This window comes from Pezoporus wallicus, unplaced genomic scaffold, assembly GCF_028554395.1.
Source record: "Pezoporus wallicus isolate ANWC-B61680 ecotype Strahan unplaced genomic scaffold, APGP_CSIRO_Pwel_v1 contig_227, whole genome shotgun sequence".
In the NCBI taxonomy this organism is placed as follows: Eukaryota; Metazoa; Chordata; class Aves; order Psittaciformes; family Psittacidae; genus Pezoporus; species Pezoporus wallicus.
In genome coordinates, this window is record NW_026635704.1 from 16,584,638 (window position 1) to 16,605,870 (window position 21,233).

The 21,233-nt window shown below is 39.0% G+C and overlaps 1 protein-coding gene across 1 annotated transcript; it reads right to left on the bottom strand.

Moving 5' to 3' along the window:
- Positions 1-1,120: 1,120 nt before the first annotated feature.
- Positions 1,121-20,491, bottom strand: OPRK1 (opioid receptor kappa 1). The gene is made up of 4 exons (XM_057397783.1): positions 20,196-20,491; positions 19,380-19,691; positions 7,163-7,515; positions 1,121-2,563 (listed from the first exon to the last, which is right to left on the bottom strand). Exons 2-4 carry the CDS (start codon positions 19,637-19,639, stop codon positions 2,031-2,033), a joined length of 1,146 nt encoding a protein of 381 aa, XP_057253766.1. The 5' UTR covers positions 19,640-19,691; positions 20,196-20,491; the 3' UTR covers positions 1,121-2,030.
- Between the last annotated feature and the right edge of the window lie 742 nt (positions 20,492-21,233).

Here is a 21,233-nt window from a genome sequence, read left to right on the forward strand (position 1 = left end):
GTGAGACCTCACTTGGAGTATTGAGTGCAGTTCTGGTGTCCTCAACACAAAAAGGACATGGAGCTGTTGGAACAAGTCCAGAGGAGGGCCACAAGGATGATCAGGGGACTGGAGCACCTCCCATATGAAGACAGGCTGAGGAAGTTTGAGCTGTTCAGCCTGGAGAAGAGAAGGCTGCGTGGAGACCTCATAGAAGCCTTCCAGTATCTGAAGGCGGACTACAGGGATGCTGGAGAGGGACTCTTCATTAGGGACTGTAGTGATAGGACAAGGGGTAACGGGTTCAAATTTAAACAGGGGAGATTTAGGTTAGATATAAGGAAGAAATCATTCACTGTGAGGGTGGTGAGGCACTGGAATGGGTTGTCCAAAGAAGTTGTGAATGCTCCATCCCTGGCAGTGTTCAAAGCCAGATTGGACAGGGCCCTGGGCAATATGGTCTAGTGTGAGGTTTCCCTGCCCGTGGCAGGGTGGTTGGAACTAGGTGACCTTATCTGGGTGATCATAACCCTAAGCATTGTATGATTCTAAGAGGAAATCTCCTGATTTATTTTGGTGTGCATAAAGGATTTTTGGTCCAGTAGGACTAAACCAGACTCTGTTTCTGAGAACATTTGCCATGTAATGAAGGCACCCACGTCATTCATGACTTTTTATAAAGAACAAAGTTACCAGGAAGATGCCTTGTGCCCAGATCTGTGCCCAGTGAAGATAATGAGATCATTCCTCCAAACTTCAGCAGTAGCAGTGGTGGGGTTTGTAATACTTAACTATTAAAAGATAAAAGACTACAGACTAAAAGTTAGGCTCAGTTTTACCATAAACATACCTTCAGCAAGGCAGTAATTAGTGTAGCTGTGCCTTGGCATCTCCATCTTCACAGGAAAACAGATAAATTTACTAAATTCACTAATTTACTAAATAAGAAAATGCATCATCATCAATAAAATATGAACTTTTCCAATCAAGTGTCATTAAAGCAGCCAGTATATTTAATCTTCATTTCATTTGAATCAATCCAGTTAATCCATGTGCTAATTCACTTGTTTCTAATTCATAAATATTTATTTTAATCTGCTTACAAATTGTAAAGAAAAAGAAGTACAGCATTATTTTTAAGTATGTTTATTTGTTTCCTTTATTGAAAATGGAATTTGATTATTTCACTCCATGTAGTGAATGTGGCAGTTTTCCATCAGTTTTGAGACAAGTGAAGTATTTGAAGTTTTCTAGCCTCTTGTTCAAAATACACTCTGAAAAATGCATATTATATTACTCACAATCAATAAATATACAATCATCTTAGAAAATAACACATAGAAAACATTACACACAGATGATTGAATACGTGCTAAAACAATACTAACAATTCTCCTTAAATCCCAAGATTTTTAAATGCCAAAATGCTTTACCATAACAGATACAATAAAATCACTTTGGTGTGTAGGCAGATCATGCTTAAATTGGATTTCCACAGCACAAACAAATGTTACAGATATATTAGTTGACGACAATATTGATTTTAGCTCTGGCATTGCTCTGCAGAAGCCTAAACACTCTTCACTGTAACAGAGTATGACAAATCAAGTTGTCAAACTACACAGCTAAGAAGCAGCCATCAGTGTGGCAGAAGTTTCTGGCATAACTCAGTGTTATGACCAAATGTTGCTTAATATAACCTTACATATTGTAAAGAGAAAGGCCAGAACTTTCCTTATCCAGAATAAGCCGGTACAACACTATCACCTCCTGTCTTCCCAAAAGCATGTTTTAGTACCTGCTCAAGTACAGCAAACATGGTGCCAAAACCTAACCATCAGCCAAGTCCTTTCCATTTGTTCTTATTTTCAGGAGGTTCTTGTTTCTTGATACTAAACTTGCTTTAGTTCCAACAACTAGGATTTCTGAAATACTCCAGAAACTTCTTTCTGGGCGAGTCTAGTTCAAACTGCAGTTGTAATCTGCGTCAGTCCTAGGTCGTTGGACTCTTCTCTCTCTTGAGGACAGTAAGATGACATTTCCACGACTAGTCATACAGGTTTGTTTGTCCCATCTGCTTCCCTCATATAAGCTGGGTCTTGCACAGTGTTTCTGACCCTGCTGGTGGTCTGCCTGTCCATCCTCATCTTAAAGGGGAAGCAGAAATCCTTAAAACATCTCTTGAAGTTTTCATCCAGAAAAGCATAAAGGATTGGATTGAGGCTGCTGTTGGTGTAACCCAAAGCAATACAGAAGTAATAGCTGGATACAGCAGCAGTACTGTGGGACACATCCCCTAAGGCTTCAACCAGCACGAAAATGTGAATAGGAGTCCAACAGATAATAAAAACTGCCACAACCACAAGAACCAACCTGGTAATGCGGCGCAGGTTTCGATCTTTTTCTCGAGACCCTGAGAGAAGCCGTACACTTTTAAGGCGCAGGATCATCAGAGTATAGCAAACAATTATAATGAGAACTGGAATAACAAATGCAAAGACAAAGACACATATTTTCATGAAGATGTCCCACCACATGTAATCTCTGTCTGGAAACTGCAAGGAGCATTCAGTGCTAGCAGTATCTGGGAATGAAAGAAGCAAGAAGAAAATTGCTTCATTATTATTCTAAATAATCTAATCACCATAGCATAAGATAGGCAAAGTGATTATCATGTAATGTGATATTAATAAACAGAGTTATCATTAAGTCAATCCAAGAAAAACTTTCAATTACCATTGAAACTGGTTGTATGCAGCTGTCTCTAGAAATTATTGAGATAGGGGCTTTTTAAAATGTATAACATTGTATAAAATCTGTTTCCCACAGGAAGACCTAAAACTGCAGAAGACAAAACCAAAATTTTGTAAAGATGCTTCCATGTGAATCTCATTGACATTTAAAGCCAGAATGAGTACCATGTTCAACAGAGTAGAAATCTCATCATTATTATCAAACTGCATACGTTCTTATCTGTGGGTGGAGACAGATTTTTGGTATCATGAATGGTGGGAGCCAAATGAGGTTTTGACTGTAGGAAGGTTTTGCCAATATATGATAATTCTGTAATAATCTTTTCCCATGTGCATTCTTCAGTGCAAATGTGATACATGGAAGTACTTGCCTTCAGAAAAACTTATTTCCTGACAACAGCTTCTTTTTGGTTAAATAAAATATGTGTGTGCATGGAGTTAAATGGAAGCTGCTCTTTTTTGCAGATCATGTCATTGAAACTTCAGCCTGCGCAGAGACTGCAGTATCTGAGCCCCTGACAGCAGCACACTCCCTTCTGATTGCCCATGCCAGGATTCAGAGTCATAGGTTGTCACTCAGTTTTAAGTCCCAGAAATATTCCATCTGACAGGAGACTGCTAAGAAATGAAACATTTAAGGTTTCATTTGCTGACCTCATTGAATCCTCTCAGCATATCAAACATACAGAAAATCAAAAACCAAGATAAATGGCAAGGCAAGAGAAGAGGTAAATTTATAACTACTATTGGCAGTTAAACTACTGAAGGCAAGTCAAGGTAACACAGGGGTTTTTCACTCTGAATTATAGCTTATGTTTTATCCTCTTGAGCACTGCATTGTTCTTTAGATTTTTTCATTTTCCCTACTGACTTTGTCATTCCTCTACAAATGCTTATGTATTGGCTTTTATTGAATCTAAGGATGGAATGATTCAGTATACTCTTACACATCGCTTCTTTTATATATCTGTCTCCAGCAGAACTAGTCAGAAAAATTCCATCAAAACATATTTCCCCGCTATTGAAATGCTTCACAAATCAAGATGATATTGCAGATAATTTGTTTTGAAAAACAGCTAGGGGGGAAGTTGTTATTATGGCATCATACAAACATTTCTGCAGTTAGATATCAGAAAGCTGTTACTGGGTGATATGCTAAAACACTCAAATAAAAAAGTTGAAATCAAAGCTAAACATTTTGTGGTTTAATTTCAAAAAAACATAACAACTAAGGGATGATTCTGGAAGCTGAAAAGTGAAAAGGCATATATTTCAAGCCTGACGGGAGATGCTAAGCTGACAGTACAAGTATGACTTAATGGGGTCTTTACAATCGGTCAACTTTTCTAAATCCTTCATGATCTAGGTTTTCATAACTGTAGTTGATTTCACTTAATTCTTCTTCATCTTCAAAGAAGTTTTCACATTGATTATTGCTGTTATTTGTAGTAAGTCATGGCCTAGCAGCAGCAATAAATCAGGATGCAGCTATAATATCTAGGCTAGTAAAGCTGCACCCCAATGTGCCTTCTGGATAAAACTGAGGTGTGATCAGAGATGGCTGCTCTGGACCACATCCAGTTACTCACTGAAACCCCCTCCCAGAAGAAACTGTCTCTTCTGTCACATCTACTGACATAATTTCATATATTTATCAAAATAATTAAGTCATGCTTGCTACCTTTTAATATAATTTGTAGTTGGCAATGGCATTTTTGAATTCCAAATTATCTAATACAAATGTAATGATTGTCTTATATCTCATTACAGTTTACCTTCTGTGGAATACCTTATTCTAGATTCACTAATATTTCTGTGTTTCACTAGATATATGTAGTGCTATGAATTGTACAGAACCCACTTATATTTTTTCAGTTTTCAAATAGCAAATAATCAACAAAGATCCCTGTCTTAATGCACAATATCATAATAATTTTCAGGAACATTGGAAGATATTAAAATGCTATTTATATTGTATCCCTGTTGCCTGAAAAGATGCAGAACTAAGTACAGTGTCACAAACTGAGTACTTGAAATTTCATGCTGAAATTTCCATTCTGAAAGCCAAGTATTACAAATATATTGAAATCTTTCATAAAAAATACTTCAGCCTAGATGGTATGTTACTGGAAATATTCCTTTTTAAGTGTTTGATGAGCTACCATTTAAGATTAATATTAATCTTGACATAGGGTATATATTTATGTGAGTTGCATTACTAATTGTGTCACCTTTAGGCATTCATATTCTTCTGTATTCAAATAGAGTGTTTGTACTACTATAGGGAATACTAACAGCACCTCTAGTTTATTTATTTTCTTTAAAGTGAACAATTCTTCAGTAAGAAAAGCTCTGTTAACTCCAGAGAGGGAATATTTACACAGATATAAATTTTATCCTGCAGGGAAAATGTATCCAGAAGCACATCACTAGGAGGAATCCTGTATTGTGAGTACACAATGGACTAACTGAGCATGGGGTGAGAACTTTAAATATGATCACTTTCCATTTGATGCATAGTGGTTGATTAAATCTGAATATAGCAAAGGCTCTGTATCATGTAAAAAGCAACTATTTTGACCAACATAACATTAAGTTTCAGTCCTAAGCTCCAGCTGTCAGGCATAGGCAGGATCCTTGCTTTTCCCCTTCAGCATTTATCAGTGCAAGTCATGAACACACTAGACAAGATAATAGGTGCTAGATGCTCTAGGGAGACCTTAGATCAGACAAGCAGAGCTGAACAGTAGGGACTGACAAGCATTTGTTAATAATTTCCAACTCTCTCTGGCCCAGCTGAGCTGTGGCATTACTAGTCTCTGTTTCAAGAGGGGAAACAAAAGGCTGCCTGACACATGGTGTGGCAGAGGCATTCAATCATTGCTGGCCTGAGAGCAGCCCCTTGATCTAAATGCGATGTATACAGTGAATGACAGGAATATTCTGCTAGTCAAGCATGCTCCAACAAAACACTGGGCCTAAACAATGTCCCATGGCCAATATCTAATATGTAGTGAGACAATCATTCTTCCCAAATGAAGATGCCTGGAAGTTAATGTTTCTCAAGTGAGAGATTTTTTTATACAGCCTGTCAAAACTTCACTGGGGAGAAGAGTTACAGCATTGCAGACCAGAACACTTGATCCCCCAAACGGCTGAAAGGAGAGCTTGCAGAGGACTCTCCTGTCACCTACCCACCAGCAGGCCAACAGCAAGAACAAAATCTATACCTCTTCAGCCAAATCAATAAGCCCTTGTGCAGCTGTTACAGAAATGTTTACTTTGCACTGGTCCATGCCAAACAGTTTAATGTGCAGAATTTATTGCCTCTGATGGACAAAACAGTGTCCTTATGTAAAGTGAAACCTTTCAATAGAAAAGATTAACTCAGAAAATTATTAATAATTTTTCAAATTATTATTTACATCTCAAACAAGACTACCAGCAAATAAATATACATGTCTTGTATTTTACCAAGCACATTAACAGGATGGTCCCAACCCAAGGACATCATTAGAGTCCTCAAGACTTCTGAGGATACAGGTGCTCCTGCACTGCAGTCATGCCTGTAGGTATGAAGTCTATATGTGTGTGAGAATGTTTCTCCCCTTTCCTTCTCAAGGAGGCTTTCAAAATAAGATTAACCCCATAGCAAGGCAGTTTTGGTAATGAGTCACTAGTTACAGGGACTAAATGCACAGTCCTTTATGGATTATAAATTTCAAGCAAAGCCTACAGGTAGTCTGCATACAGAGCTCATTGGCTTCATGTTCTTGCAGTTGCTCCCCTGCCATGGTCTGTATTCCCAGTTCCTCTGCTGATCCTTATTGATCCTTATTCTCAGCTTTTCCAAGTTTCTATCCCCCTCCCTTTATAAACAAGAATTTGAGACACTTAGAGTGTTTTTTTCGCTCCAGCTACTGGCTTTTCCTTTCTTCACGATGCCATCAAGTTCTGTGAAATAGCTTGTTGATAATAAGCTCACAAGTCTTAATACTAATGATAGTTTTAATATTAATACTACTAACAAGCAATCTAGTTTCTGCTCTTAGAACTTCATCAGAATTACTCTCACAACACCTACAAAAAACACCTTAAACTGACATTTTCATTTTTTATCCTAAATTGGTCTTTGATCTGTCCACTGTGAGCAAATTCTGGATTTCCCCCTGCTGTCTTCTAGTAGGTTTTTATGGTCTAACTCTATCATAGACTAGACAAAATTCAAAGTGCGTTTTGTTTTAGTTGGCCAAGGCATCTGAGCTTAAATAATTTATGTTATCCTGTAATGTTCCACAATATGTATCAAAATGTCAGAAATTTAGCCATACTTTTTGAAGAAGAAATTAATCAAGTTTAATCAATAGTCAGAGCTACATTTTATGCTATTTGAGAAACAAAAAGACTAGATTTTTAATGCTCACACTCACCTTCCCTGACTTTGGTACCTCCAAGAACTATTGCAGATATACCAACAGATGAGGACAATAGCCAGATGCAGATGTTGATTATCTTTGCCTTGAGAGGTGTACGGAAGTCCAGAGCCTTCACAGGGTGACACACAGCAATGTATCGATCAACACTCATCATGGTCAGTGTGAATATGCTGGTAAACATGTTATAATAGTCAATTGAAATAACTATTTTACACAGCACATCACCAAAGGGCCAAGAGTTCATCAGGTACTCAGTGCTTTGGAAAGGCATAGTCGTGGTAACTAGTGCATCTGCCATAGCCAGATTGAAAATATAGATGTTGGTTGCTGTCTTCATCTTTGTGTACCTGAAGAACAAAATGAGTAAGGCTTTATTACTTCAAAATATGATTATGCCCATTCAAATATGTCACAGTTTGTCACGCATTGACACAGGGGCTTTTTTCTGTCATTTCTGACAGAAGTGCACATGCATACAAGACCCTTGGAATAATAATAAACACTTTTGACTCAGCCTCTCAGTACCTGTGTTAGCAGTTAGAATTCTTCAGCACAGGCAAAAGCAGGTATATGAACACATTTAGTCAGCTGAATGCTGGTTTCAATTCTATCTTCTTAAATCCTTCTACAGGAAAGTATCATTGCTACATTTGTAAGTGTTCAAAGTATTTTGAGGGTTTTTTTCTTATAATTAACTGTCAGTGATTGTGAGATTTACGGGTTTGTTTTGTGGAAAGAACAGTTATCCCATTTTCTGGTAAGAAATCATGTTAGCTGTTATGTCTGCCAGGCCAGAGTGCCTGTGGTATGATAGTCTTTTCCTTGAATTCCTTACAACAATGCCAGCATATACAAGTTTTCTTCATTTCTCTTCTTTGATCCTTCATTTGCAATTTCTGTTCCTTTCTTATCATTAGCTTTTCACAGCTCTCTTTTTTTTTTTTGTGACTGTTAATGTAAAAGATGAGTATTGTTTAACTAGGATGTCACAGTGGGGAAAAATTATTATAGCAATATTTTTTCTGATCCTTTCATTTCATCAAAACGAAGCACTTGTTTCGTCCAGCTGATAAAAGCCTCAACCTACACAAATGAATAGGATCTGCTTTTCTGAGATGGCAACCTGTTTTGTTCTGTCTCGATGGTAGTTTGGGGGGACAGACTTTGCCCCAGGCATGGAGGACTGCTCCAGCTCTACTACAGACACAAAGGATGAAGGAGAACCTGTTAACATAAGGACACACTTAATTCTCCTTTCTACAATGCTTCACCCCAACTAGCTACTTTTGCTAATTGCTGTTAATTTTATTATCACATTTAATGGCACATTTTCTTTCTGGAAACCATTTAGCCCCATATTTTGTAGGTTTGTGCCCACACTAAAATGTGCACATGTAACACACACAGAGACATGTCTAGCTGGATTTCACTATATGTCATTAATTTACAGTGGAAATATAAGATTTGATTGATTCAGCTGATGAACATGTAAAGCAACGTATCTATTTATCTTTTTAATGTTGATGTGTAAAATAAAAAATAAAAATAAAAATAATTTGAGCATTGCTGACAAAGTGTGTCCAACATGTAAAGTAGCTCTTAATTAAAATATGGGGAGAAATGTCATTCTATGACCAACACAAAATGTTAAAAATAGCATCAGTTTTTCTAAATCACTCTAATTACAACTTCCAGATAAAATGATACCAAATGCTGGTTTGAAGCATAGAAAAGATAACTGCGAGAGAAAAGAAACTAAACTTTTCTCACCTAGATATCATGCCCAGGCTCACATCTTCGTTCAAGTGAAGCATTAGAAATTTCTGAGCAAAGACAGCCAAAGGGAAGCATCAACAAAAGCTGTACATTGATTGTGTGACCCCCAATGGTCCAGACTCCCTCTGCCCCACTTTAAGCTTCTCCAAGATCAGAGAGCACAAGGAGGCATTTGCCCATCAGAGCTGGGCTTCTGCACCCTCCCAGATCAACCTTCTCAACAGAGGAGGCAGTCCATCCTGTAGTTCATATCATAGCCCATAAGGCACCTTTCCAACACAAACATGAGAGCACATCGCTAGAAGAAACAAATATAAGACTGAACAAAAACTCACTGAACATTCAGATTGCAAATCTGTTCTAAAATGGGCTTGTTTCCATTAAATGTCTGAAAAGGAGTAGTAGGAACGTGATTTTACTTCTATGGACACCACTGATGATATTTGGAATTGTCCATATTGCAAAAAAAAAAGTGAAAAGTAGGAATAGATGCATAATAATTGCCACAAAAGTGAAAGGAATGTAGAGAATTCTTCCCGCAAGTAACTAAAAGAGCTCAGCACATTTATTTTATCAAAAAGAACACCAAGAGGTGACTTGATTATAGTGTCTGAAGACCTCCACAGGAAGAAAATAGCAGGTACTGAAGAGCTCTTTCAGACTACAAAGAAAAGCATAACAAGGACAGATATGTTAAAGCCAAAGCCAGAAAACTCAATTCAGAAACAGTGACAGATTTTTCTAATAGCTAAGGTGATTATTATTGGGGAAAAATTACACAAGAAAGGAGTAATTTTTCCACCTTTTGATGTCTCCAAGTCAATGTCTGCTACTTTGCAAGGGGTGTGCTTCAGCCAAATACAAGTTGCTACACTCAGTACAGGAATATCTGAATAAAATGCAATGGCCTGTGGTAAGCAGAGGTGAAGTAACTAACAGTTCTTCTGAATCATTGCTTCTCTAGATCTTTTAAAACTTGCCCAAGGGTTTGGATAGGGAAAGTTTGCTTTCATGTATCAAGGAATTATTTTGACCTTTTTTTTCCTTAAAGAAAAACAGAAAAGTAATGATAAACAACTAAGAGGATTTTATTAGCCCTGAAAAGAACAAATATCTGAGAGTCCTTATATCTGCCATTTCCTGGTCCTTTCAACCTTAATTCAATTCTTTTGTTTGCGTGACTCTGTGGCCCCGTATACCTTATTTTCTCAGTACATCTTTCTCTCGTACCCCCAGCCTTCCAGTGGCAGAATAGGAAAGACCCTCTGTAAAACAGTACTAGGATTTTTACGTAACTTTGAAATTCAAATTCTTGAACCTGCAACATAAAGCATGCTGTCTGTACATGCATTAAGCATGTTGTGCATGTAAAGTAAGCAATTCTGAAATCTTTTTACTATGCAAAGCATGTACATATAAGAAAATTAATTTTCCTCACTACTATTGATCCAACAGGAAGGATGTCTTGTCATTCACAGTTAGTAAGAAACATGGAGTCATCCCAGTGCCAGAATTTAGACAACTTCCAATGTAACCAAATCAAAGCTGTATACGGGAGTGAAAATACAACTGGGAAAAGAAAACCCTACAGTGTGCACAGCTCCCATAAGGCTCTGTGAATGATTTGGCTCATTTCACGGGCACATTTGCACATAACAATCCCAACTTTGGTGCACCTAGTGCGCATCTAGTGCTACCCCACAGCTCTCCAGCCTGTCAGTCCCAGGACTAGCTGGCTTTGCTGAAATCCACCCCAGTTCAGAGATCACAATGTCTCCTTGCACTTCACGCTCTGAGCTAGAGTAAGGCGCCTGACCCCTTCTCTGCCAGACTTTGAACAAGGGAGACCAATAGGTACTGCTCACCAATAGGTACTGCTCCAATAAATACTTTGTTACCTTTACGTAGTTATTTCTCCCAAGCTCTGCAGAAGGATCATATGTACCTAACTCAAGGATGAAGGGTGCACTTATTAACCTCAGCAATGCTAAGTCCAAGCACATTTTAATGATGCAACCTTAAAGCTCTCTCACACGGTAACATAAATATCTTGATTACTTTCACCTGAAAGCATTGGCTTCGATGTAAATGAGATACTGGCTTCAGAAGTTGTTAGGCAATATAGATTAAATCATACATTCATTTAGAAGGTCATAAAATTTAGAAATGCCTTTGAGAATCTGACTCAATCATCCAAACTCCTTCCAATGTTTTTAATTAAACACCTAAAAGTTATTAAATGCCTACATGGGTCTGAAGATATGTGCTTAATCAAAAGTCCAGTTAAAGTAAGGTAGTGACTGCTCATGCTGTTAGACACTTTGAAGTAGACCCTGGCAGAGTCCTGACTTGAACATGAGATGAGGGATTTAACTGCTTTTCTACAACTCTCTCTATTGCACCAAAATATAGGAGGCGAGATTTTATGTGGCTTGAATCTCATTTAAGTAAAAAAATACTGCTGCTTGCTTTAATTAGTCTAGTAGAAGAGATAGGGGAAACCAAAACATAACTACAGCATATATGGCACAGTGGTAATTAACGACAAACATTTTTTTTAGTGTCTTTGAGATATTACTTTCAAGACAGCTAAAATGGTTATAAAACATTGTTGTATAAACTGCTTATGGAAAATCCCATATCTAGAAAATGATTTTTTAAATACTAGAATTTCATAATAAGTTGACAACTTTTCACTACCACATAAGAATGAAAGTTACCTCTTAAATCAGGTGCTATAATCTAATTTCAAGACGCAGAAAAGCCTCTGATGACTTAAGCTGTTGGTGGATCTCAAGACTGCTTGTCAAACTATAAGCAGGCCTCAAGCCTCTGTAGACTTTAACTAACCGGAAAATGCATGGAAACGCTGCAGAAAAACAGGTAAGATGAAAAATAAAGCTTTCGTTTGGGTTTATTTTTTTGATGGATATGCAATGAGAATTTTTAAGGAACAAGTTTTAAATGCTGAATACTTATGTGTCAAAAGTAAAACTTTCAAAATTATCACAATTTAGGCTAAGTCCACTTCCCAAGAATGGAATGCTCTTTGAGACTGGCTTCAACTGTCCCTTAGAAAATTTTCCCCTTTTCTCAGTTGACTCATCATTAGTGTACTTTTCCTTCTGGAGTAGAATTTAATTTGCACAATTTTTTAAGACTGTATATAAGAAGAAATCACATCTCCAGCCTAAGCTCATTAATGAAATTGTGGTAAGAGAAGAAGGAAGCATGCAACTGAGGAGCTCATATGCTTTTAGAAGAAAAAAATCATAAAACAAAAAGACAAAAACCAAAATGCATTATGAAATCAACTAGTAGAGCCCCTTAAAGTTATTATCTCAGGTACAGGAGAGGAGTATGATTCTAAAGTACACCATAGCTAATAAAGTTAATAAAAGCTGAGAAGGAATTGCTTTGGGCAACTTTTTCTTCTTCTAACTTTAAAAGGCTAATATTTTCCCTCTAGTATGAAATGAAAGATGGAGAAGGGAGCAAGGCTAACAAATATGCTGCAACATTCTGCGGTGGCAGAGTGAAAGTACAAAAGCAAGAAATACAATGAGGTATAACAAACACATATTTTTGGCAGATACTTGAGTCAGTGAATGAAAATGAAAGCTAAAGCACATCTAACAGCAAATTGCAAAGACAACTATCATCAGGAAGCAGGCTCTGTTCCACTAGGTTCCTCTAAATGAAGTGTATGGAGATCAAGCAGCTGAAAACCTTAGTCCAGGAAGCTCTAAATATCAAGGCTATATTCAGGGCACACTCAGTATCATACTGCATCAGAACAGCGGGGGGGGGAACAAAAGAACAACCCAGGAAGATCTATTCCAAACATACCATATCAAAAAGATGATTCAGCCATCTTTTGGATCTTCATAATTCAAAAGGTTTATGCTAATATGAAACTAAGATTGAGGTCATTTAAAGAAAGTAGAAGTATGCTGCAGTTTGTATGTTCATACTGAGCTATATATGTTATTACTACATTTTGAAAGACAGACATAATTTAGCAGTATACAGGACCTTGGAAAACTTTAGATGAAGACTTACATTGTTACTGCACACTTTCAAAGGAGCCTGCAAAAAAGTTGCATGTTTCCCACAAAATAGTTTCCTGAAGTGGAATTCTCTTTACTAATAAGCACTTCTAGATGCCTATTTTTAAGCAGCTTAAAGAAGAAAAGCATGATCTTGTCTTTTATTCTCCCCGGGAACATAATCTCCTTGAATGTCAGAAGGTATCATTAAAATCCTTACAATTTACCACTACTATTACTCCTCTGAACTAGCCATAAACAGAGTTTGAACAGGATATTGCAGATTAAGGTTAGATGTGGAAGCTTTCCTTCTTGAGCTAATAGCTTCTGAATTAGAGTTCAAGTCTACATATACCCCTGTCAAAATTAATAAAAATTCACAAACAAAAAAAACGCAACAAACTTTTTTTCCTCCTTTTATGATAAGGGGAATGTTTTTATATGAGCTTAAGAGCTTCTTTTTGAAGAATATGCTTAATGTTATAAACAGAAGTACTGCAATATTTTTGCTTCTATGATTTTGGTAGAAGAGCTCAGAGGAACATCAAGGTGCTGTGATTTATTGTGGCTTAAACTGAAACAGTGAGAATGCAGAATTTTACAACATCAGCTCTTTATCCAAAACCAGTATGTCCAACATTATTAGAGAGCCTAGACAATTAGCTTAGACTCTGTACCTATTTTTTTGACCTCTATTGGGAAGTAACATGAACCTAAACCTTGTCAAGCAGCTGATTCTGTCTCTTGAGAAACTTTTATGTTGCTGCAAATGTTTTCCAGTGACTGGTCAGCCATGCTGCGGGGAGTTCCCAAGGTGTTATACAGCCTATCCTAATCCTTCTTACTTGTGACACATACATTGCCCTGGCAAGCACTGACTCTCTGCTAACATCCAGTTTTCCCATTGTTCTTATTTCTTGGAAGGTTTGGGGTTTTTGTTCATGAAGGACATGACATGGCAGATGCTCCATTCCTGGATTCATTTAAGGCCAGGCTGGATGTGGTTCTGAACAACCTGATCTAGTTGAAGACGTCCGTGCTCATTGCAGGGGGTTTTGACTAGGTGACTTTTGAAGGTCTCCTCCAAACCAAGCTATTCTATGATTCTATGAGCAACTTTAGCAAAGAGCCTCATATGTGTTTGTGGGAGAGGGAAATGAGTAGGACAGACATTGCCTGGCAAAGAGAACAAATCCCATTGTTGCCTTTGGTGATAGAGGCTCTAGAGGATTTTTTCAGGGTCTTTCTTATTCTTTTGAGAGGCTCTGATCTCTCTAGCTAGCTGTATGCAGAAGCTGGTTGGAAGCGGCCAAATGTTATTGAACATTTGCTCTCCCTAGATTTTTTCTGCAGGAAGGAAATAAGGACAGAATTCAGAAATTTCTCACACAGATGTCTTGGGGTGTGGGTGCCGCTCTTAAAACAAGGTGCTTGGCCTCCATTTTGCCACTGGATAACTGCCACTGCTGGGAGTGTTTTATAGGACACCTACTCACTCAGATATTAGAGACTCACTCACTCGGACAGTAGAGACCTGAATCTCTGGTCAGTACTCCTGTAATAAAGTTGAATGGGAGACAAGGGACCTCACTCTATCACAGGTATAGGATTATGTGGCAGGCAACAAATGAATATATCAGAAGTGAGGCAGCTCAGGGAAAAGCCATCAGTTCCTCTTAGGAGGCAGCTGGAAGGCTTTCTCTGGACTTCATGTATTCGTTTGTTTTCCTAACCTGCCTCAGAGAGAAGCCCAGAGCACAGACCAGCTGAGCACACACATTCCCAAGGGAGATAATTCAAGTGAAATGCAGGAAACTTTAAGACACAGTCAACTGAGCAGCACAGCTGGTAGCTTCCATGGTGAAAATATTCTTCTATTGTGCACTTTAGCAATAAACAAAGAGCAGTCTTCCCTGAGGAGAAGAGCACAGAGTCCACACTTTGCAAGAATTATCATATGATTTTTATGGATGGAAGAACCAAAACAGATATGAAGTAAATTTCCCAGAAGCAGTGTTTATCAAAGTTCTCCTGGATGCTTTGCCTTTAGAAAGCAAAATATAACTGAAATCAAAACTCTCCTTGGGAACCCATCTGTTTCACAGAATTCAACTTAAGGGACAAACTGATCACAGTTTGAACAGACAGTGAGAGTAAGGATCCAGGAAAATTATCCTCCCTTGCTCTTAGTGCATCCCAGGCAATCCAAATCACCAAGTTAAGTATTTCCTGCCCCAACACCCTTTTACCAAATTCAAAATCCTCTCTCAGGAAAAATGAAATTAAGGCTCCCCACTCCTCCCAGGAGCATGAGCTTCCCCACCACTCTTCTGACAGAGGATAAGCGATTTCAAGCCTTCTGCCTTGCCAGCAGCCAAACTGGAAACTTCTTGTAAGTTTTCACTTTCAGCCAGTTCAAATGGGTTCCTGTAATTTGTCTTTCTTCCAGGCAGGGATTCTAGTTATGTCTTTCTCTGAAATAAATGGCTACCTGGATGCTAGCCCAGCAGAAGTGTCTGTACGGATAGCAAATTACTTCTCAGAAGCCACTTTACTCACTATAAGCTATAGCCTCTCTCTAATACTGCCTCTAGTAAATACTTCTTCCAAGCCTTTCCTCTGCTCTCTCTGCTTTTTCAGTATCAGCTCTTCTTATCACAGCAATATATTTGGGAACTCATGTTGGGTTTCTTGTCAGCTTATAAATCCCAAGTCTCCCTTACTTATCGCCTAACAGAATATTAAAAATGTTAGAAATATTCCCATTGTATTCAAATGTGCTGTGCTTGTCAAACTACCAATACTGTTTCATAAACTTGCCCTTGTCCATGTTTCCTGTTACACTGGTCTTTGTGCAATCTGTAAAAGCTGTTGGTAATGATCAGTCTTTAAACTTGTGATGCAAATCAATTCAAGTTGGGCCAAACCCTGGAGAATCTACCAGAATGACCTCCATTTAGTAAGGTAAGGCCAGATGCTCTGAGGTTCTGTGATGAATTGCTATTAATCCATTTGATACCTCTGTACTGATAATAAAAAGGTGCCAATTGTTTGATCTGGTGAAAAAAGGCAAAAAGACATAAACTTCACAAAGTGTAGTACAGCTTGGCCTTTACTTTTAGAAGCCCAACCTTTGATTTCATAAAAGAATGAAATCATAACAACTGCAAGTAATAAGGGACAGGTAATTCAGTTAGGTCGACTCTTCTGAATCTTCATTTTTCATTGAAGAACAATATTCTTTCCAAGTACAATTTAATAAAATTAGAACAATGATTTAAAGCAAATTAACAAGTAATCTTTTGATGTAATCAAAACCTGTTATTGATTTAAACCAAATTATTGAATCAATTTATTTTTTGTATATAACTTTTTTATATATTCAGTCTTGCTTGGAATAAATTATGGAGAATATTTAAAAACAATCTGGAAAGGAGACAATTTTTTATGACATTTTTAATAGACTCTTTGTGCTGCATAAGATGCCACTTGGTTCAATGCATATAAGAACAAAAATGTATTATTAGTTATATTTTTTCTTCAACATTAAGCAGAGGAATAGAAGCTTTCTCTTTTCCCTTAGGAATCAATCTACATATCTGTGACACAACCTCTTGTTAAAACCATTTTTGAATGTAGAAAATTATTCAGTTCACTGGGAACTTGAAAGATAACTTTAAAAGGAATAGAGGATTGGCTATTTACAATCATGATGACAGCAGCTGCTCTCTGTAAATGTCTTCAGGAACAATAAGGGTATCGTACTTCTATGGAATAAATGAATCTGGAGTCAGTAAGAGACAGCATCTCCCACATTTTTTACCAGAGTATGTTTATGGTTTTGATTAGGGCAAATCCATAGTTAAAGCTGTAACTGTAGTCAGCAGTCTTCTTCCCCTCCAGCTGTTACAAGTATGTTTTTCTTTAAAACCAGCACTAAATTTTAGAGAAATAAAGTCAAAAAGGAGGAGAAAGAGAGGAAAAATACTTTTTTGCTTCTGAGGACAAGTAATTTTATTTTGCAACTTCAGCCAGCTATTTCACCTGCAAAAATACCTTCTAAGATCTCAGAGGTAAGGTAATCTCAAAAGAAAAGGTTTGGGGTTGAGATAAGTTCTGATCATGCCAAGACACACATAGCTGTATAACATTACTCAGGTGAGTCAAATAACTTCACCTGGTTTTTACAAACCCATTTAATGCCTCCTCTTCTTCTCTATAAGAGGACTGTGTTTCCCACACAGTGTCTGCGTTTCCCACCAGTGCAAGAGGCAATGTGATGCCTTCTTTCTCTCTTACTCCCCCCCAGGAAAAGCAGCACCACAGGAGAGCATTCCATCCCATGTGCCATGGCTCAGTGCGAGACAGGCACTGTCAGCCCACCTGTCTGGCTGCTGGCCTGACAGCAGAGCCACTGGGACTCGTGCACGTGCCTCACAGCTGATGTGAACACGGGGAGGCTCCTGCAGACACCTACACCACAAGAGCTGACTGCAAAGCGTGCAGGTTGCACTGTGCACTCCACACAGAGGTCTTTCTGCACATTAAAAACAACCAGTCTCAAGGGGCCTGAGGGGTCTCGGGCTCTTACAATAGCCCTGGTCTTGCTCTATTAGGATTTTTAATGATTGGGCTTTGGCTTTTAAATCTAACAGTGTGTTTAGAGAAATCAAGCACCAGTATCTTCAATTTACATGTGATGAATCCAAGTCACAGAGTGATGAAGGGACCTTGTCATGACAGGAAAAAGTGTTGAAGCCTGGTATTAAAACCAAGAGAAGAATCCAGGTCTCCTGAGACATGGTTTATCAGGCCATGTTGGCATGTTGTTTGGTCATGTAATCAAGAGGAAACTGAAGCAAAAGGCTTATGTAGTAACTAGAGGAGAATGAGCCATAGCTAGCTAGACCCTCATAAAAATAATCTTAGAAAGGTAACAGGAAAGACTTTTTTCTTTCTTGTAAATAAATATGCACCACTATAACCCACACATGTTAACTTTTAGGGCTCTGGCTAAGTCTGAATTTATTTCCACTGCTAGAGCAGTTAATCAATTATCATTGTCAGTGACTGATGGCTTAGAAAATCTCTGCCTTTGCAGCTGTGTGTGTCAAGTATGGAGCCCCTCTTCTTGCAAGAGAAATACAAAAAGAAACAAAATCTCTACTCTGAATGAAGGGCTAAAGGGCATGCAGGGGTATAAAAATTACAGCATCACAAAGCTGGAGCAAACCAGTTTCTCCAAATGATGACATGGGAATCTATATTTATTGCACTGACTGTTAAAGGGGATTTTATTTCCATTATTCAAGAGTATTCACCTGGTTATAACTTATCTTTCATAAAGTACCTCATGAACAACTCCACTGCTTCTAGTTAACTTCCACCTATATCAAGTCTGACACTTATGTCACCATCCTGCAATTGCTTGACTATTACCATGCATGCTTTAGTAACAAGATACCTTCCAATAGCTCAATTTTTCTTTCGTTGTACAAGCTGATTTTACTTGAGCCACAAATACTCCACAATTTTTTTTTTACAGAACTTTTTTGCAGGGTTCAAATAGACAGTGAAACAAGAGTCCAAAAAGTTGCATTATTTCAGTCCCCTTTGTTGCTCACCATCACCAGGCTGATGAACACTGTCCAAACATCTTTATAAATTGCAAATGAAAAGTACAAAAGGAGAAAGAAATCATAGTGCAAGATAAAATATACACCAGTACACAAATGTAAGTGCCTGTGCGTTTCACTAAGTGGTTTAATATGAAAACCTAACACAGACATACAGATTTTTCTAGTTTCCTGAAAAAACAATAGCAAAGGTATTTCAGCATCTGCTTTCTTCACTCTGACAATGACAACTGGCGTTAAACACCACTTGGCAGAGAAAAAACATCCCTTGCTTTACATTATGCATTTCCACCTGTCTTTATGGTTTCCTTTTTTCCCCATCTTTTTAAGCAAGGTGACAAGGCAGCAATGTATCGACACAACTAGACATATAAGCCATCCCTCGGGGGTCTCATCCCGGGGGGGTGAAATACTGCCTTGCAGAAGTTTCCTTCCTCCACTGGAGCTTTTCCTCGGATAAAGCAGCCTCTCATCCCTAGAGGGCACCCGCTGAACGCAGTGCCGGGGCACGAACCTTCTTTCTGCAGGCTGCAGGACTGATCGCTTTTAACCAGCTTCCTCCTCCTCTTTAACTGCATGTCCAGACAAACCCACCGTAACTGAAAAGGTTTGGGTCATTCCGCTTGTTTTTTCCCGGCTACTCATGTATGCACACCCAGGGTGTTTCCATAAAGTACTCCCTCCCTCACCCTGCCAAATTTAGGGGAAGTCATTTGCACCTCTTCCAACAGGTACCCCAAAGCCCCTTACCTTATGATGACAAACATGACCAGAGAGTTTCCCACCAAGCCGACAACGAAGACCACCGAGTAGACAGCAGTAATGATGATAGGGATCGCAGGAGAGATGCTGGTGTGGTTGTGCTGGGCATCCCCGAAGACCCCAGTAGCATTGCTGTCATAGTCTGCCCAGCCCAGGAGCCAGCTGCTGCTGGTGCTGGGGGGACGACAGGACCCCGGGGAGCAGGTGGAGTCCAGCTCTTCCCGGAAAATCTGCACCGGAGCACCCATAGGGGCAGGAGAGAGACCGGCAGGAGAGGGCTGACAGCAGGTGGTGAGTACCCTGGAGGGAGGGAAGAGGGAACGAAATAGAAGTCCTGTCACAGACACCAGACATTAAGACCTCTCAAACTTGTATGTATTAAGGGGAGCTCTGCTGGGATGGGAACTGTAATTCTGTAATTTGCCAAACAGAGATTTGAGCAAGCCACATTCATATTAAATAGTTACAAGTTTTACATCTCACTGTCCAATGGGCAACTGCTGCTCCCCCAGGGGCACAAGGAAAGTTTTCCTCCACTTCAGAGATTACACAGAGAAACAAATCAGATGGGAAACAGCTCAGATCCACTCCCACACTTTAACCCTGTCTTTCCCATCCTCCATATTTTAAGTCAAACTGTATCCTAATGGCAGGGGCTCCTTACTGCCTAAGCTCTGCTACAAAGGGAAGGAGAGAGAAACCCACCACCTCTCTTCACATCTGCTTTGACAGCCTGCCCTGAGCTATTTTTCCCCAATCCCATACCTGCTTTCAAAGAAGAGACCCAATAATGACACAAAATACCTCTTTCAGTCCAGGAAAAGGAGCGGAGTCCTCAAACAGATGTTATTCACAGGAAAAGAAAAAATAAAGCAGCTCCACTTGGCTCCTGGAAGTATCACTGATCTTCTAGAACTTTGTAACCTGAGGCACCTGCACCTTTGGAGAGGTGTGCTGGCAGCAGAGCAGATTCCCGGGCATGAGCTGCAACGTGGTAGTAGCAGTTGCTGCTGTTCCAGGTCCCACCACTTCTCCTTTTCTCTCTCAGGCTCCCTCTGCCTCCCTCTCTCTCTGCCAGGGCTCCAGCAGCACTCTGCACTGATGCACACGTTCTCCTCTGCCTCTGTCCCTGCAGCTCAGAAGCTCACATGACTTCTGTCTAAACACTGAGAGGCAGATAAATTAAAATAAAGACAAGAAATAAGTTCTGCAATGAATTAATGCTTATTTTTAATACACTTTTCCAAGTTGCCTTTCCCAGTTTCCCCTGTACTTCCAGGCCTGAAGCAATGATCCTCTCAGCCTTACTGAATCCCACAGGTTTTTACACACTAGTACATGATGAATAAAACAGGAATTTTCAGTTTAGATGCCTTGCCTAGTCCATCAGTTCTTTCATGTCTCATTTCCATAACTGTGCATCCAAATCACTTCCTGCTGGGTGGCAGTGCCCCTGTTCATTTGCACCTGCAAGTTGGAGAAAATTCAGAAGCTGGCTTTGGTAAAACAGACAGACACACGCTGGTAACTGTTCTTAGCTTGTTCGAGCTCTCCCACACCATGTGAGAAGTCCAGAATTCCCTGTAGCACTGTTGAAACTCCACTCTCCTTAGGCTCCAGCTGCAGACAGGGATGGAGAGATAGTGTGTGCAGAAACTGCATCCCTCAGCTTACCTCTAATATACTCCATCAAGCAGGGGTTGTTAAGACATTAATCTGTATTTAGGATATCTCTTAATTTGCACATAGACCTTGAAATCCCCACCAGGAATCCCTCTAAATCGCAATTTCAAAGAGGCGTTTCTACTTCTAAAACTTTTTTTCTTTCTTCAAAACAGGAAA

Bases quoted from the DNA above. Each gene is read 5' to 3' on its own strand.
- OPRK1 (XM_057397783.1), bottom strand. From the start codon at position 19,639: ATGGGTGCTCCGGTGCAGATTTTCCGGGAAGAGCTGGACTCCACCTGC. The intron at 7,516-19,379 runs GTAAGGGGCTTT...TTTGTTCTTCAG, and splicing joins GTCATGTTTGTCATCATAAG to GTACACAAAGATGAAGACAG. The intron at 2,564-7,162 runs GTGAGTGTGAGC...TTTCATTCCCAG, and splicing joins AGGTACCAAAGTCAGGGAAG to ATACTGCTAGCACTGAATGC.